We start from the raw sequence: 19,057 nt of genomic DNA, 5'->3' as shown, positions 1-19,057 counted from the left end.
GTCGTCGTACACAAATTCACGAGGGACTGCTTAAGTCTGCGCAACCAGTGTTCCTTCCCGTTAACGCAGGCATTCGTTTCTAAGGATTAATAAGATAGTCACCGTATCCTGGGTTTTTCGAGCTGTATCAGCGCTAATTTTCTCTTCCATTGCCAGGAATCACAACCGTTCTGACTCTGTCCACTTTCGGACTGGACACACGCACAGACCTGCCCAAGGTTCCCTACCCGACTTCACTGGACTGGTTCGTCATCATGTGTTTCTCCTTCGTCATCTTCACTCTCCTGGAATTCGCGGGTGTTCACTACTTCACCAAGGTGATCCTCCATTCGACACATTCTATTCAAGAAAAAAGCGAGTAACATTTTCGCGACTGTTCAAGAAAACATTTAATTAAGTGTTCCTGTTCCTCTCTCCAAGATATTCGTATATATTGTAAGACGTGGCTCAAAGCGAGAAGAGACGTCATAGGCAACTGCTCACTCACTGCATCGCATGAAATCGTTTCCCACAATACAACGCGTATCCGACGGAACTTCCACTCTTTCTTTTCTATTTACATCGCTAGCATTAAGATGGACACTCCCTATATATACAATCGACAAACAAACAGTGCAGTAGGAAATTTTCGCTCGCGACTGGCAATTGGAATCTGCATGGCGCGTTTAGCTACTCGGCCATCCACAAAGCATACATCTTCCAGCATATATGCGGTGAGCTATTTATATAGGCCATTTACGGTTGGTGGTGCGCGCATCTCTGACATGCTTCAGCGTGGCAGACGCATGTTCGCTATCACCCGCGAGATGGCGCGACAAAGGGCGAAAGCGCACTCTTTAAAAGGCGTTGCCTCACTCGTCTTTCGCCGGAGTAGCGCAGCTTGCCTCCGACCTTGTACTTCGAACCTGCAGGGCGTGGTAATTTGTGTGAGCACACTTATCTCTTTCAGTGAAATGTTCGAGTTGAATCTATATACCATATGAAGGTCACTTCGCTTGATGTAACTGCTGTGTTTGTTTAAGTAGCGAGCCACCAGTCTTTCTTCGTATGTCATTTCAATTTGAGGCCTTCGCATTTCTCTTTTCGTCCCCTCGACAAAACTGCCTTTTTCTCTCGCCAAAGCAGCTTGCTACCCTGAAGATAAAACTCTACCGCGACATTTCCTGTCGCATCGTGTGCTGTCCCAAGCTTCTTTTCTTTTTTCCCCAGGTTGGCAGCGGAGAATTTCCTCTCACAGATGAAGAGGGAGAAGCCGTAGAAGAAGAGGGCATGGCCGGTGACTCTGACGTTGAAGAAGAAGAGAACGTGGATCTCTTTGTCCCTTTGACCAGCATCGAGGAGTGCTCTTGCAGAATAAGAAGGGTACGTAGCCTGTTCGCCTTTTTACCTGCTTACATTATTAACTGTTTTTTCTGTCGACGATACGCGGGAACGTACACGTCTATCCACGTCACTTTTATCTCGTTGTAAAAGCAGATCACTTACAAGATGACTGCGCGTATGGTCTTTCGAAAACTACCGTATCTAGTAGGATCCTTCTCACCTCTTCGAACTAATAACTGTTCATATATGGCAATGAACAATACAAAAGCATGGGCAAACAGATAGGATATGGTTTGTACAAACAGAAATGAATGCCTTTGCTTAAACTTGAAACGTATTGGTGAAGTAAGTGCCTGCCAATGTAAAATGTGTATTTGTCTTGTTCGCCAAGACTTGTTTAGATTGCTACTTCTCCGTGCACAGTGAGCAATACCATTTAAAGACATTCAGCACGTGACTTTGCGCAACCATGACGGAAAGCTGGCAATGTTTTGCAAATGTGTTCGTTGTGACTTTGCCTACACTGATATCTGTGACTCCACGAATCAGTAGTTACACAGCAACAGCCAGGCGCATCACAGCCGGTGGTACGATAGCAAACGGGACGCAAGTGCGAAGCCACGGTCATCTGCCGAAATCAGCTAGGCGGTCACTTCTTGCTGCCCAGTGTGAGCAGAGGTACCTTTGGATACATGGAGGTACTTCCTGTACCTCCATGTATCGATTCCATACCATACTATGAGGTACTTGTATTCTCTGGCTTTTGGAATTTCTTGGCCCTGTATTGCCACAGGCTCATCATTTGATTCAATAAATACTATGAATCCACATTTTGTTACACTAAATCCTAGTCCAAGTACTTTACCTACTCTTCCGCATATATCCGTCAGCCGCAGTATATCAACTTGACTGTCTGTAAAAAAAAGACAATATTGTCAACATCAAATAAACCTGGAAGCTTCTGCTCAAGCATCACACCGCCCTATTTGTATGATCGATTAAAGCCAGTGTTGCTACCTTCTAGTGCTTTTGTTTTTCATTCTCGCCATGTACAACATGAATAACAGTCTATAGGTAAACACACCCATAGCTCAGCCCCTTGCAGAAATTAGCATTCTCATTGCCACTCATTCCTTCCCATTCTACGCAAACCATTTTATTCAGTACATCTCCTTCAAAAGCTGCATATAGCCATCGCCCATGCCAACATTTTTCAATGTATCCCATAGAACTTCCTCATTAACGTTCTCATACACCCAAGTGATGTCTGTTAAAGCAGTAATGTCTATTTAGATAGAAAACAGTCTTGTTTTTTTATTTTACATATCTGTATGCGTTTAGTAAAAATTTATAGGTTATTATTTAGACGCCTGCCACCCATTAAACAGTTTCACCTATCAGACAGTGTTGTCCACTTTCTATAGAGTAAGCTACACTGGCCGAGGTTGAGCAGTTTCGCGTGGCTTATTGAGAGCAGTGCGGCGCTTTCCCGAGCGGCAGTGACATCACACGGCACACAGGGCGTACTGCATAAGACCTGGAAGCACCTGGAGTGACGTGTCACTAGAGGGCTGGCGCTTGAATAGCATGAGCGCGCTCGCTAGCTCGTCCGTTCGTCCGTCGCTCACGCTACGCATATCCTGGCATGGCCTAGCTATGTCACTGCTAAGTTGTTGTTTTTTTTTGTATCAGTTTGCACGAAGTCACATGAAAGAAAAATGGCCCCTTATCTCCTTCTTACACTGCAAATGTCGTCGAAAGACGAAAGTCTTGCGTCCGCAGAGAGTGAACAAAACATTTATTTGATGTTCTGCGCAAGAAAATCGATGAATGGTGTTCTGGAGGCGCTGCGTTAGAGTACCTCAAGCGTGCAGCGGAGGCGAACGAGTGCATCGAGGCACGTTAGACACAAGCACCATCTGGCAGCTATCTTGGAAAACGAAGGAAGGCGTGCGCACCTGCGGAGAAAGATGCGTGTCTTTCGCGGAGGCGATAAGGTGTAGAACGCAAAGCGATGTACAGGTGCCACCACCGTGTCGTTTTAGCAAAGCGTTGGTAACACTTGCCCTATTGAGCATCGCATTGCACCGTCAGCGCAGCGTGTTTAACGCTACGGTCCTTAGAATTACTTGTGTGCCTTCTCTAGTATAAAGGCACACATGCAAAACATCTACGTGTTGCTAGGGCGCCTAAGATATGCGCAATGATTGCTTTTTATTTGACAATCACACAAGTATGAACGCTGAACCTTGAGCAGTATCGGTGGGCGCTGCGGATGGGGTCGGCCGTTTGAAGTATCGTTAAGGGCGGGCGGGCGGACTGACAGGTCAAAACTTTTCTGTCGAAGGTTTCCAAGAACGACTATCGTCTTTAATAGATGGAGTTGAAGCGCACGTGTTTAACTGGCATTGGTCCATTTTTGCTGCCGTTCTAGTATATAGTGAGAGCGTGGGGAAGCGAAGAAAACAGAGAAGGAGGAAGCTGAGATCAATGGCACGCAGCATACCTACAGCTGGGCATCCTGTCAGCTTCAGGTACTGTAAAAAGATATTGTGCGTGAGGAAAAAGATAGGCACGTTAAGAAGCGCATTGCCATCACCTGGCTCGCTCGGCTGTTCACTCCCTGGCTACGCCTTGCCTGCTGTTGCTGCTATCGTCTCGGTCACTGCGTACCTTAATAAACACCTACAACAGTGTTTTTTTTTATGGGCCGAGAAGCTGTGAAGTGATGCTTCCAGGGCGTCTGCTTCGGTGGGAGGCTGACCAATCGGCCCCTCTAATAAATACAGAGACTCTGGCATTGTTCCATAGGAGTGGGAACAGCGTTAGAGATATGATCGATGGTCTCTTCACATCTCCACTAAGCATGCTTAGGCGAGAGGGGCACATTCTTTCGATGGCTAAACGACTGTGAAATGTATACTCCTACCTACATCGGTGTTGCTGACACGTCACATCAGCGTTCCAGACTCGGGAAACATGAAGTTACGTTAATTAAGGGGCTAGTAGAAAGCATAAGGTCCAAATATCATTATAAAGAAAAATATGCGCACTTTTACTTCGTTAACATGCTGCCGCAAGAATTTTGCGAATACGTGTCATATTACGGAAGTTACAGGGCTTAGAATATCGGTTTCAGCTGGTTTCAAACTCTCTCGTGGCCTCGCCACCATTCTCCCTCATAGGAAAGAGAAGGCATAACCCGTCGTCGTGAATCTACCCATGGAGCAACGCTTTTACCCCGTGTCGCTCGTGCTGAGGCCGAAGCACGTACGCGCAGGCGTCATGGTGAGCTGCAGTTGAGCGAGGAATGCACGCGCGCCAACTGCGAGGCCCCACCGCAGTGCCAAGAAAAAGGGGGCAGTTTCGTAGTCGTGGGTGAAAACAGGAACTTACGTTAACTTTAATGCTGTTTGTTGAGGCCTGATTTCGACCAATCGACGAGCTGCGTGCTGCGTCAAGTCGCCGATCACCGACTTTGCGTCACTGAGCGTGGAGGGAGGATTAGTCAGGTGTAGAAAAGGAGCGCAGGAGTCGTTTTTCAAAATGGAGGCTCTGCGCGGCGCACAGTGCAATAATATTCAGAAAACGTGATCGATGCGGTCTGCTCTATGAATTTGCAAGCTTAATTGCAGGGTGTAAAATGACAGTTGGAGTCTGTTAACTGACCGTTTATAGAACGATTAAGACAACCATAAATAACGATGGTAAGCAATTTTCGTTGCTCTGAACACTGGGGCATTGGGGGAGGTAAGTACATTAAATAAAAAACACAAAAATTATAAATGAATAATGAAATAACGAAATTATGTATCCTTTTTGTTCATAATTATGGACTGCATCGTTTCAATACGCCACAAAACTGACACCGTCGCTTATAAAGCCTTGATTTGTTATTCATAAAACAGCAAGAAGTGACAGACGGAAGTTCGCGATGAAAATATCTGTAAACAGGGGTTGATAGAATGTTGTCTCGAGCACACAACCACTGTTTACGGATTTTTTTTATTGATTTGGTATTGTAACACTCGCCTATCATGAGGTTTAACGTGATTAAGCAGCACAGTATGACAGGTATTGCACAACAATACGACAGAATCGATGAAATACTTCTGTCGCCCTGCATGATTTCTTTTATCTACACATCAGGATGTTCAGTATCAACGGGCTTACCAGTCTTCTTTTTTGAGGTTGCCACCAAATATATCATGACAGCAAACCACAACAAAAACGAAATGCACTAAGCATGACGGGCGAGGTGTCAGGCTTTTTTCCCCCTCTTTTATCGCGCGTTTTAAAAGATGAATGCACCGATGAGCAGTCACAACTATACACTTCATCGTCACGTGTTCACCTGCCTTTTTTTCTTTTGCCCTCCCCTTCCTACAGGCGTAGTGCCTGTGATTATTTTTGCAGTTTACAGAGTATCGCGTATAGGCAGACACCTGCACTGCTTAAGCTTTCTCTTCATTCCATATAATAGCTATCTCCCCTACCTACCCCAAGGTGAATTCTACAATCATTGCAAGCGTTACCACCAGATCTTCTCACTTCACCATTGGCCAGCACCAGTACATAAAGTGTTTCGCTCGAACATCTTTGTTATTTGCAACATCTGTAATGATTATGAATGACGGACGCTTCGCTGTTACGGAAAACGAGGACGGTGACCGGTAGGTGTAGTTTTCGCACGCGCTCGCCATTAGTCTGTTTTATCTGATGAAGAGCCTTTCACCAAACAACGTCTGAGCCTTTCTCGACGTACAACACTCCTATTTTAAGTGGTGGAGGAGTCGGGGCTCCCGTCAACCTGTAACTTCGCAATCAGACGCTACCATCCCCGTTCACCATGACTGCTCCTGGCCTTTGCAACAAGTTGGTCTCCAAATACCACGGCCCATATAGTATACAACAAAAAGTATAACCGATAAACTACCTCATCGAGCCACTGAAACACTCTTCTGACCGTGGCCAGCCAATCGTCCACGTGTCCAGACTGGAGCAGTGCTACGACCCTCGCATGCTTACTTGTCTGAAGTTCGCCAGGATGGCTCTTTATTTCGCGCAGTATAATTGCAATGATTGTGAATGACGGACGCTCCGCTGTTACGGACGACGATGATTGGTGGCTGTAGTTGCGGCGAGCGCGTGTAGCCTGACCTGCCTGATAGAGAGCTTTTTGCCAAGCAAGGTCTGAACCTTTCTCGACGTACAACACCCCTACTTTACTTCCTTTATTTATTTCGGGAGCTGACGAGAGTTACTTCTCGCTGTTGCTGTAACAACGCCCCGCTGCGCGGTTACGGTCAGCTACTCCGTATGCTGCCCAAGAGACGTGGTCCGCATAAGCCTGCCACCACTTCACAAACTGCCAACGGAAATTCCGACGAACAGTTTTCAGGCAGTCAAGTTACCACCCGCACGCGTTCCTGAAGCGAAAATCTAGCCACTGTGCGGTCGAACAGTGAGCAAACAAAGCCATGCCGACGCGTCGTGCAGCTACGCTTCCATATCTGACCACTGAAACTGCTGCCAGCGTGGGAGGCGCGACGCCCAGTAGGGGCATCCACGCTCACGCCTGGACTGCGATGTAGAAGCAAGCGTTCGCCTGTAACGTTCTGCGAGAGGAGAAGACCTGGAGCAGGAGCAAGCGCCAGAGTGGGATGCTGGCGCAAAAATGAATAATGAGGACCCCCCGCCCCTCCTACCCCGGAAAACTCGGATAGAGGGAGCACGTGGCGCACCGGAAGATTCAGAACCTGTCGAGCATGCTCTCCAATCATCGCTTAAGTGGCTTCTGACTGCAATGAAGCGCACTTATTCGGAGCTCTCCAAAAGTGGCCCGGGCTCAATCAAACATGCAGATAACGTTAGCACTATCCCCCCCTCTGTTCTCTCTCTCTCTCTCTCTCTCTCTCTCTAATCTCCTTTCCTATACCTGAAGCTGGTTTTCTGATTCGTACTCACAAGCGTTTTGTTCTTATGGTTCACCTGTGTGGTACGTTTTTTTTTTCTTTTTTTTCTTTTTCTCTTAACTCGTTGTTTTCGATAATGTCGAGACATCGCACACGCTATCGAAAGGCAGAGCCCGTTCATGCCCTGGGGAGACGCGTCGAGAGACGGAGTTAATATGGAGAGGATTTACGGCTTCTTGTTGGACGTCTTGTTGTTTTTCTTCTTCTTTTTGCAATAGTGTTCGCGTTTTATCGTGGGACCGGTAGGGCCTCACCTGGGCTTTTTTTTTCTCTTGTTTTACTAAACGTTCTGTACGTGCCTCACTGCACCGATGCATAAGTGAGTTCACAAACTCCGGTGCTCTTGTAAAAACATTCCATAATTATCTGGTCAGTCTTCGCGGCCGTCTTTGTATATTTCTTCAATTTAACTGGAAGAAGTGGGGCAGACCACGAGACCATTTTCTCTAATTTTTTCCTGATAACTACGAAGCTGTTAGTGAACTTGTGATGCGAATACTCCTGCAGTGTCACGTAAGCATACCTGAGAAAAAGGAGGATTTATTACAGGCACTTGCAACGGCCGAAAGCGGAAACGGCAATTCAATGTCGTATTGGCTGGGAGAGCTGAACAGTGGTGGTTGTGTTTAGACGGCACATTCAGTGTTCATTCTCGTTCGGATGCTTTATCATGGGACTACATGGAAAATGTGTCACTACTGGCCATTTTTTTTCCATACCGTGTGCCATCGTCTGCGTGATACAGTGGGGGAAGTGTAGAAAGTACAGTGCTAGTTTACGAGTCACCTATCCGAGAACAACATTTTTTTTCCTGGTTTGGAAATGACTATAATAAATTTGTGCAAACTTTTTTGGAAGCTTGCGCCAAATTTTTCAGTTTGTCCTTAATTTGCCTCACTGTGACATACACGGCAGCCTGTCCATGCTCCTCACTTGCGAGCTTGTTTAATAGTCCCCCCATTGGTACCTATAAAAACGTGTTTATGTTTCCGAGCTCTGAGTTAGAACATGGGATCTGGAAGCAACTTAATTAGCAAATGCATTAGTGACGGTGTCCCTCGAAACGTTTTTTATTATTATTAATAGTAGCTGAAGCTTTACGTACCAAAACGAGGATCTGGTTATGAAGCAAGCCGTAGTGGAGGCCCTTGGAAACTTCGACTATCGCGTGTTCTTTAACGTGTTCTGACAAATCACAGTACACTATTTTCTAGAATATCGTTTCCGTCGAAATGCGAGAGCCATGGCCTGAATCGAACCCGCGACCTTCTGGCCAGCAGCCGAGCATAATAACCACTGCTAACTTTTTAGGTGGCGGGAGTGATGACGGGGCTTGTCTTAAGTAAGTACCTATCGTTTCCTGGGGCTTCCATCATTCCCAGCTGACAACGGGACTCCGTTAATGTCGATCGCCGTTGGGTTTGCGATGACGCTCGCGAGCTTGCTCTGCACTCTAATTCCTCCTAACGGTATTTCAGGGAAACTGCCGGTTTCTTTAAAGACCGTTGCAAGCGCCCGTGTAACAAGGGTATTACTTGCGTTTACTAATTAATGGCTGTTAGTTTTTTTTTATCAGCTGTTGTAGCGTGTTTGTAATTTTTCAATTCTCGTCAAGAACATGATAATGGGGTTCCTGTGGCTTGGTGTTTCTCTTTTTTCTCTCGTCTTTTTTTTTTATTTCTTGCGTATCGCTTCATGCACTCTAACTACGTATTCTCGGTCATTTTCTAGAGAAAAACAAGAGCAACACGCTTCATTCGCTAGCTTGTTTATGGTGCCATCATCTTTTCTTTTATGTTAAATTGCACGATTGAGATTCGCCGATTATTTTGTTTGCTAGCACTGTCAGACTTCGGTAGCTGTTTCCCCTATTTTATAAACACTGACAGTCATGACAGGATTCCGCTTTCGTGTTCGATGTTGCTTTATAAAGTTCGGCCCTGGTATTTTTTCAGCTATAGCCTATAACACCTATAACAACAACACAGCAGAACCAGCTTCACAAGACTCTGCATTCGATTTTTTTATCCTGCTCACAAGATTGAAAAGCTGTTTTTTATTCTTTATCTTTTTGATATTGCACCTTCTCGTGCGTTTCTTTAACGCCTGAGTTGGCTTTCTTATTTTCCCGTTAACGTCATGTTTTTTAACAATCACATTTTGGTGATTGATTGATTGATTGATTGATTTGTGGGGTTTATCGTCCCAAAACCACCATATGATTATGAGAGACGCCGTAGTGGAGGACTCCGGAAATTTTGACCACCTGGGGTTCTTTAACGTGCACCCAAATCTGAGCACACGGGCCAATCACCTTTTGGTGATTCCGGTAATTCTGGAAGTTCTATGGCCGTCTACGCTTATTCTGCTGCTATGCGCAGCGTTAATTGTTTAAGATTTTACATGACCACATCACTCCAAGTCAGTTGCTCAACGCTTCGCACAGTCGCATTCTTCACACACATAAACGTGTCCGCCGTTCTCCTTAGCGTCTCTTTAGAGTACGACAGTACACTGCATCCCTAATCATCTTGATTCACAATGGCCCGACAACACGGTAATACCTAATGCACATCTAAAGTTTAATTTTGTAAAATTAAGCGTCCCTCTTGATTCTAAAATCCTTAAAAGACAATACATTCATTAGATACATCGCAACGATGTACGCATCACGTGTCACGAATTTCAGCCTCGTCATGCCAGCGAAATTTTTCATTACATGTATTTATCGAAAGGTCGATGCCTGCGTGTGGCTTGGTCTGCTCCAGCTATACTAAATGATAGTGGTTATCGCGATGTTGTCAAATATCGGAATTCTAGTCTGCAGTCTGCTAGCAGAAGAAGCTTAAGGCCGTGCTCCATGCCGAGTATCGTGGCAGCGAGGTTAGAGTTAGACAGCAAAAAAAAAAGCATAAAACGGCGTCAACTTTTATATTGAAGTCCTGTGAGTGATTACGAGAATGTTAATGCGTGTGTTTGTTTCTCTAGTTTTTCGATTGTTAGCATCATTGCGATAACCACTGTCATGTAGTATAGCTGGAGCAGACCGAGCCAGATGCAGGCATCAGCCTCTTGATAAATATACATCTAAAGAAAGATTTCGCTGGCATGACGAGGCATGACGAGCGCTAACTTCTAACCAAGTTTATTGTGCAGAGCGCCGAAACATACAAAAAAGACAGCAAACCATGTGACAAAAGGACACGTGGCAACAAACCATGTGACCAAAATGAGCAACGCAAAAAATTGTAAGGTAAAAAAAGACAAAAACCAAGAAAAAATTTTGAGGAAACGATACAGAAAACTGAAAGAAATAATTCTAGTGGCGTGCGCTCATACTCTCGAGGAACTTCAATTTCTTTTCAGACAGAGACACGGAAGGCTTGCTAACGCATGAAACCTGTTCGCGTGCCATCTGCGCATTGTTTTGTCGTTGCTCTTGGCCGAAAAAATTGGGTCTGTCTGATTCACTATGTGATGGGCATAAGGTTGGCATGTTACGATTTCACGAGATTTCGTGGCAGTCTGCTAGCAGATGAAACTTAGAGCTGCGCTTCATGCCGAGTATCCTCGCAGTGAGGTGATAGTTAGAAAAAAGGATAAAAACAGCGTCAGCTTTTATATTGAAGTCCTTTGAGTGAGTACGAGAATGTTCATGCGTGTGTTGTTTGTATGCCTCATTCTTGTCACATGGTTTGCTGTCTTCTTTGTATGTTTCGGAACTCTGCACAATAAACTTGGTGAGAAGTTAGCGCTCGTCTTCGTGTCCCTTTGTCGTCATTCTGAGCTCACGCTATTACAATCGTCATATCCTATCAACTAGCCCAAATCACCACGCTTCTATGACAAAGAGCTATGAAAACGTTATAACAGTTCCTATGAGCAACAACACGGCACGCATGATTGTGCCACTCATAAGTGTCAGCCTGTGCTGGGTACGCCATACGTACGTACATACGTACGTACATACGTATGTATGTATGTATGTATGTAATTATGTATGTATGTATGTATGTATGTATGTATGTATGTAATTATGTATGTATGTATGTATGTATGTATGTATGTATGTATGTATGTGTGTAATTATGCAATTATGTATGTATGTATGTATGTATGTATGTATGTATGTATGTATGTATTATGTACGTATGTATTTATGTCTATCTATGTATCTATCTATCTATCTATCTATCTATCTATCTATCTATCTATCTATCTAGTCTTATTCCTTACACCACAGTGAAGGATAGCAAGCTGGGCATTTTTCATTTAACCTTCCTAACTCCCCTCTCTCTGACTTAATTGTTGACAAGACAAGTGATAGACCTCTGCATCAAGCTTTTTTTTTTTTCAATATGATCCGTAAAAAAAATCAATAGCACCTATGTTCCTCCCTCTTCTGCTCAACTTTTTTACCAGGACTGTGACCACGTGGTGGAGACCGAACCCGTGTCACATCGAGGTGCGGGACGTTTCGTGGGCTACGCTGCTCCACCACCTCCGCCGCCGCCTCCTTCACGACTCAAGCACAGGGTGCGGCCTCTGCACGAGGACGAGAGATTACACGGTGGCCTCCGGCGGGGCAGCCGCCGCCATCACCACCGACGCCGGCAGCACTGCTGCTCACAGTTCATCAACTGCATGCTGGGCAACGAGCGGTACCGAGACGAAATGCGCCGCCGCGCCGACCGTGGCGCCACAGTAAACAGCGTGTCGCAGATAGACAGGGTATCTCGCGTACTCTTCCCGTGTAGCTTCATCGTGATCAATCTCTTCTATTGGTTCAGCTCGGGTCGCGACAGGCCCGCCGGCTGGGAAGTGCAGAACAACGCATGACGTTGGAGATAAAGCGGGGCAAAAAATAAAGCGCGTGTCGTGCGTTATGGCAGAACGACGCGCAAAAAAACTAGGCAGGGAACGCAGTGGTAGAGCAGCATGCAGTTGTAGGGGAAGCTTTTAAGACCGCAGTATGTTAAATGCAACTCACGAGAACGAGGAAGAGCGGAGAACACCACACAATTCCCAATACATAAACACAGTAAATGGCAAGCGCGGATCATCTGTTGCGTGAAAACTTCAAAAAAGGCGCCCTGTCACTAGTCCTCTTAATTAGGGATACAATCATGGGGCTTATTTCAAGGGCTGACGTATCGGCCCCCCGAATCGCACCACGAAAGCGTGGGCAATTTAGCACTGGTCCCTTTGACGTGCCAGCGGACGCCTGCTGTGGTCCAAAGAACGAGGCAGAGCCGAGAATGGATAACAAAACAAAATTATATTCTCAAATATGGCAGAGCCAACAACACATACACTCGGCAACAATCCGATACAATAGGTCACCAATCAAGAGATACTCCAAACAACGTGCTACACAATACAATAGAACACACGCAAAATGGGTACAAACAAGCATTACAATGCGGTCTCGTGAATTAATTAACCAAGGCTATTATAGGCTGAAAGGCTCGTCAAACGTATTCAGTTCAAAATTTTTGGAACAAAGCTTGAAACCTTCTCTTCAAGGAAACACTGATTCAGTCCACCGTTGGTTGCCGTTCCGCTGTGCTCGAGGATTCTTTTCCAGGAAACTCTCGCGTCATCAAATGTCCGCACTTCAAAAACATACCTTTTCACCGTTAACACGTCGGCCATTGACGTGCTGCGACTGCACAACACATCTTCGCCCACGGGCGGTGGACACACACTCATCTCTTGCTTGTAAAACAACCCTTCACCCCGCTGGTGGGAAACTCTCTTAGTGTCCTGGTGTGGCTCCCTCCCTAACAGGATGTCACTATTGCATTCAACTCCTGAAGGCGAATACTTAGGGTCTCCTCATTTTTTTCTGCAAAACGCAGGGGAATTGACTAATTATTATTTATAGACCATTTTCTGCAAGACATATGGGTGCCGCGATCTTGGGCTGTTAAGCCGATGTTTTCTTTTTTCTGTATATCGCAACTGGAATCAATAAGGCATTGAAACGTCGTATGCACCAATCCGACCCCTTTCACGAGTATGTGTCAGCCACAACACTGTTCGTTTAGTTGTTAAACATACAAAACAATGGTTAATAGCCCAGTATGGCAGCACTCAAACCCACCAGTAAAGTGGTCTGTAAGCCAGTACTTTTTGACTTATCACGCGTTAGGTGCCAAAATAATTCTAGTTTTCCGGTGAGTCTCGTTGAACGGCACTCCACATAATATGCGGGCTTCGGGCATCCATATTCCTTACAAGATATAGGAGTGACCTTAGCAACACATTTCATATCCATAATATTAGTTAGTACTTCTAACAATTATCTCTGGACATCGACAACTGAGAGAAATGAAACGTTATGCTGTGAAGAGTAACTCACTAAATAAGGAACTGCATGTATATATTAACACACACTCTTTTTCTTGTTTTCTTTCTTTACCATAACAACCTATTGCAAAGGGATAGTCGTGTTAAAATAGGAATCTCAGCGATCGTTTCATTTATTTGTTTATTTCAATAAAATATACGCAAAGAAACGCCCTTGACAACTAACCCTTGTCTAATAACTGACTGACAACTAACCCTTGTCTAAAATAACACTTGCTGAATTAGAGATTGACGGTGTGCTTATCGTGAAGACGAAAAGCACCCCGTCAATCTTTAATTCGGCAAGTGTTATTTATCTAAGCTGCTAGTCATGGCGCGCGCCATGATAATCAGATGCTATCCCTGGGCAAACTGCATGAGTTTTGCGACTATCCGGTGCCATCTCGTATCTTAAACGACCATTCACCATTCTACATCCAGTGTCAGTCGTTATGTTCAGTAGGTACGCAAACCTTGTATATAAAACACATTGTTCCTTTCTCATTCTACTTACTGCATCTTCCTTCATCGATGTTTTGCTTACCCGTGTTCACTAACATTCTCGAGACTCTCCGCGTTGTTTCTTCCTGGGCAACTTGAATGTTATGTAGATAGCAACACCTGAAAAGTTTAACTACACGTGATGGAATGTTAATTTCGTTTACTTGATTTTTAGATGCGGAGCATCTTATACTCGCGCCTTGTAGTGCGCCGTCCGCACCGCTTCTCGAACATTCGACAGCTGACGCGCGCATGCGCCGTCACGCCGTCGCCCACTCTTCCACCATCTGTGCATCCCTTCCTCCTCTACACACCGCGCGCGCTTCACTCCTCCACCATCTGTGCACCCTTCCTCCTCTACACACCGCGTTCGACATCTACAATTCTCCTGATTCTCCAGTGGACGCGCATGTGGCGTCGCGCTTCGAGAACATTCAACAGCTGACAGTGCATGCGCCGTCGTGCTGTATAAATACTCAAGGTCGGCGCTCGCTCGCTCAGTTGCCGCTCGTCGGTTGGTTTGTACGGCGCATCGACGTCCAAGGTCGCGGTGAAATGAATTCCAACGAATCCACAAACACAATGATCGACGTCCCTTCGACCAGCGCCGCCCTTTCGCATACGTGTGTACGTGTTCACTCATTTAACACCCCCTCCTACAACCACGTTAACCAATTTAGCCATCGACCCAAGTAAGTCGCAATTTAACACCCCATTTCACAACCACGTTAACCAATTTAGCCATCGACCCAAGTAAGTCGCACTTTAACACCCCGTTAACCAATTATATGGTCCGCATCCTCCTCAGTGTTCCCCCGAGGGAAGCTGCGGGCAATTTTTTTTCCTAAGAGCAACAATACCAATATTCCTCAAGTTTGACCGTCTTGCTTGACTCTACTCACTCACTGAGAGATGAGTCGCATGCATTGTTCATGTGTATTTTATCCATTCGTAAAGCAGGCGCTATAACTACGTCCCTATCGTCGGTCACTATTTGGTGGTAACTCATTATTACTGATGAATGAATGAATTAATTAATGAATTAATGAATGAATGAATGATTTTAATCACATACGAAATTTGTGTTTCTGGACTATTTTCTGTTATAGCTACACTTGTGAAAGCACTCATAGGACCAAGTACACTCCATAACTGAGTTCGCTCGCAAAATCAAATTGCCGCAGTGACCACAAGCACCTTATTTCGTGGGGCCTTTATCTCTTTACTTGGTCAGAGAAATTTTCTCATTGGGTTGTACTGACCGTGTTTTTATTTTGTCACCAACAGTCTCATATGTAACTCGTCCAATTTTTACCTGCTACAGTGACCCACTCTGTTTTCCGTTCCGTCATCAGTAATATCTTTTGACAGATTTTTTTTCTAGTCTAGGCGTCCCTCTGTTCACGATAATAAAACAAAAAACAGTTTTCACTATTTTGTGACATTTTTCTACGTGAGTACAAGCACACGCAGATCTGAGCCCAATTAAATCACGCCAAGTTGCGGAATTAAATATGAGAACTTCCGCACATGCGCAGTTTTGGACGTTGGTGTGTAATCTATTCGTGATCGCAATGACACTACAATCTGTGATTTTATTCCTCGCCGTACCCTTTTGTTTTGTGAAGTACAACTTTAGATATGTCTTTACCCTGCTAATGTTCGAAACAGTGTCGGTAGGTTTCCAGTTGTTTCTATATTGGTGGTGTCTGGCAGTTAATCGCTAGCATTCGCTTTATAGTTTGACTGCTGGCTCTAGTAATGTAACACAGTCTTAAGATTTTTCTCTTCTTTCAATGTCTTCATGAGCACAATGCAAACTAAATGTAAACGCCAACTGAGATTAGTGGCTGTTACTTTCACTGTATCAAGACCTTCCTGACCAAATCATTCATTGGCTTCCCCATCTTACTTCTGTCCATCAAACTTCGTCGTTCCAGAAGTGCTTCTTTGTAACTTCTGTTCTGTCAACACTGTTGTGAACTTGTCATTGGCTCATGTGCATATGCTATTTATTCCAGGATAGCATACCAGTTATTCTTAGCTGGGTAACTTCTTCCCTGTCTTTCCTCTCCCTTGTTTCCTTCCTTTTTCTTCCACTCTACCCATTTTTTTACCGTCCCTCTTTGGAAGTTACACACAACAGTATTACTTGCAGTGCATCCCCCTCCAACATACTTCCGGAATGAAAAAGATACTTGCATGACCGGCTGCCCACATTTCAATCATCACTTCCGTTCATCCGGGCGGAAGCCTTATATCGGTTCCACACGGTGCACTGCCGATCGCGAATAAGCCCAATCGGGATCGAATTTATCAGTGAACTTCTTTCAGCAGGTTGTTCAATTGAGCCATTCACGTTCAATAAATCTTATCCGGACCAGGCCGGATCACAATCAAAATTGCCTGTGTAACATCGGTTAAAGTCCTTAGATTTTTCTCTTTTAAAAAGAAGTGGAACAATACATATCTTAGAATCTACTTGAAAAGGAGCTCTCGCAAACGTGATGTTTGAATGCTCTTAAACTGCTCGTCTTCGGCAATGCGGTTAGCAGTTTAGCAAATACTTATCTGGTCGTTCAATCACCAGCCCATGGAAACCTACCGGCATGCTGCCCACGTGATCCGCAGTGCATGAGATCGCAATGTCTCCTGCATTAGCCTATTTTTTATCACGTCATCTGCAGCGTCAGCCGTGTTTACTGTTTCACTATCTTGAGAATCGCGTTACACTACTGCTTACGAAGCTAACCAAGCTTATCCAATGTAGTGACATAATCTAGAAACATGTCAAAGAAAGCTCCGTTATGAACTTGAAGACGTCGCGGGCTTAATTCCGTAACTCTGGGAAGAACAGTACCGGCAACCGGCCCATTAACACTGGTAGTACGAATAAGGCGGTATATATGCTTACTTGGAAAACTGAAGAGCATTCAAAAAGACAAAAACAGCGAGACAGCTGCGACACGCGTTAACTGACAACAATGGGCGTATATTGTAAGACATCGCCGAAGCCGGGCCATATGCGCATGTGCACAAGACCCTAAAAAAAATAGCCACGAAAAAAATAGCATGCGCGAAACCAGATCTTCCTCCCCCTTCTTTTCCTCAGTTGCTGTTGCTGTCTTTCTTTATTCACACTGCATATAAGCGCTGTGCATCCAACTTCCTGTCAAACGTACGTATTTCATGGTAATATTCTCACTATTCACTGGTTAACTTGATTTATGACAAACCACGTGGTGTAGAATGGACGCTTCTCATGTTGGTCTTTTTTTGTTTTATGTTTAGCTTTGCATATTACACGTGCCTGCGATACCATGCACTCTAAGAGCTTCATCTAATGATGCACTTCGGTTGATCGTTGTTGCTTGTTAGCGGCGAGATGTGTGTCTGAATGTGTGTTTTAAGAAACATCATCTATATATCAGCGTAAAATTAGTATTCTCTTTATTGACCAGTGATATATGTAATCGATATGCACGCTTGTTGGAGTAGGTTTTGCCTGATCAAAGTATACATGCAGACGCCTTTTTTTTTCCTGTTTTCTACACAGAACAGGTTTGCCAAAACGGGACGTTCTTGATCGAATACCGTTTGCCGAAAAAACATGCCTACCTCTTTTTTTTTTTTCTGTGAAGAATTTCTTTCGTGAATTACGCGCCCAGCATATACAAAAAAAAATCGCGGCATTGAATTTGTTCGCGCCTTACCGTGAAATCGGTTGTTTGAGTTTCAACAAAACTTGCCGTATACACGTAAAAAACTAACAGTCCTGAGTGAGCATTCACGAAATCGCGTACCTGTTGCCGAGAGCTGCCAATACAGTGGTGCTCGCTCGAATCACATAAGCCTTACCGGGTGTCCAGGTGTGATTACTAGCAAGCAGCAGCTCTACGGAGATGCAAAAACTTCTGCTGGAAGCATATCGCGTCTTACCGTTCTCACGAACCTTCTCGTGTTTTCTTCGACGGTATGCATAAGGAGTCCACGGTTATGGCGAGCCGTTTTTTTTTTTTATAAAATACCGCCATATAAGCAACGACTGGGCTTGAGAGAGAACCTTGAAAGCTGTTCTTGTTACTCCGCATTTGCATTCTATTGCCTTAGGAGTTGCACGTGTGTTCGATACGTGCATAAACGTTTACCAGAATAACGATTGAGCGCGTGGTTTGTTAGCTTTGGGTTCGCTGGCGCACTGCAGGCGAGTACCGTGTAAATTCGTCACTTCACTTTGCACACACGTGTTGCGTGAAATGTCGATGTATAGATCATAAAACGAATCAATTCTGTAGCCCAACGAGATCCTAAAAATCGAAGCCGTTGAGTAACACGTTGTCAAGAGAAACAATTTTTTTTTTCACAAAATGGTTTTTTTTGGTTTCCTTGTTGTAAATACCTTCGAACACAACATTTAACGCTGCTTCGAACGCATGTAATGTTTATTCAATTCATCAGCTACATACAGCAGCCATTTGGTAATGTGCTTATCATTTTGACTTAAGGTAATGGAAAGACATGTTATATGTAGTCGTTGCCACGTCTTATGAATATGCATACGTGAGCACATTCTTGGTTACTTTATATGTTCAACCAGCTCGACATTTTTTAGTAGAAACGTCTTAGACATTTTATCGAGTCCTCACGAAAGCTGTTAAGCAAACATGTTTTTGTTGCGCATTTCCCACTACACTGTCAAAGATACACACGCTGTGCCACTTCGAAGCTTGGGAATGAATAATAAAGTCTTGCATTGTTGTTGTTCCAGTCTGTCTCTTCTTCGTCGCCGCACTAGCGTTGCTCTACAGAAATCACTGTTTCAAGAGTTTAGTACTCACCTCCTTCATATTGTAGTATACTTGCCTCCACAGACTTGCATTCTTTAATGGACTGCTGGTTTTGTGATG

At 44.6% G+C, this 19,057-nt stretch overlaps 1 protein-coding gene across 1 annotated transcript in view; it reads left to right on the top strand.

Moving 5' to 3' along the window:
- The window catches only part of LOC119169316 (gamma-aminobutyric acid receptor subunit alpha-2), a 99,564-nt gene extending 80,647 nt beyond the window's left edge, over positions 1-18,917 (top strand). Inside the window, exons 9-11 of the mRNA XM_075878421.1 lie at positions 157-317; positions 1,210-1,362; positions 11,721-18,917. Coding sequence (XP_075734536.1) covers positions 157-317; positions 1,210-1,362; positions 11,721-12,137 — 731 coding nt within the window. The 3' untranslated portion in view covers positions 12,138-18,917. The remainder of the gene's footprint in view (positions 1-156; positions 318-1,209; positions 1,363-11,720) is intronic.
- The last annotated feature ends 140 nt before the right edge of the window (positions 18,918-19,057 follow it).

This window comes from Rhipicephalus microplus, chromosome 2 (assembly GCF_043290135.1).
Source record: "Rhipicephalus microplus isolate Deutch F79 chromosome 2, USDA_Rmic, whole genome shotgun sequence".
Classification (NCBI taxonomy): Eukaryota; Metazoa; Arthropoda; class Arachnida; order Ixodida; family Ixodidae; genus Rhipicephalus; species Rhipicephalus microplus.
This window is presented reverse-complemented; position numbering and strand designations above follow the sequence as displayed.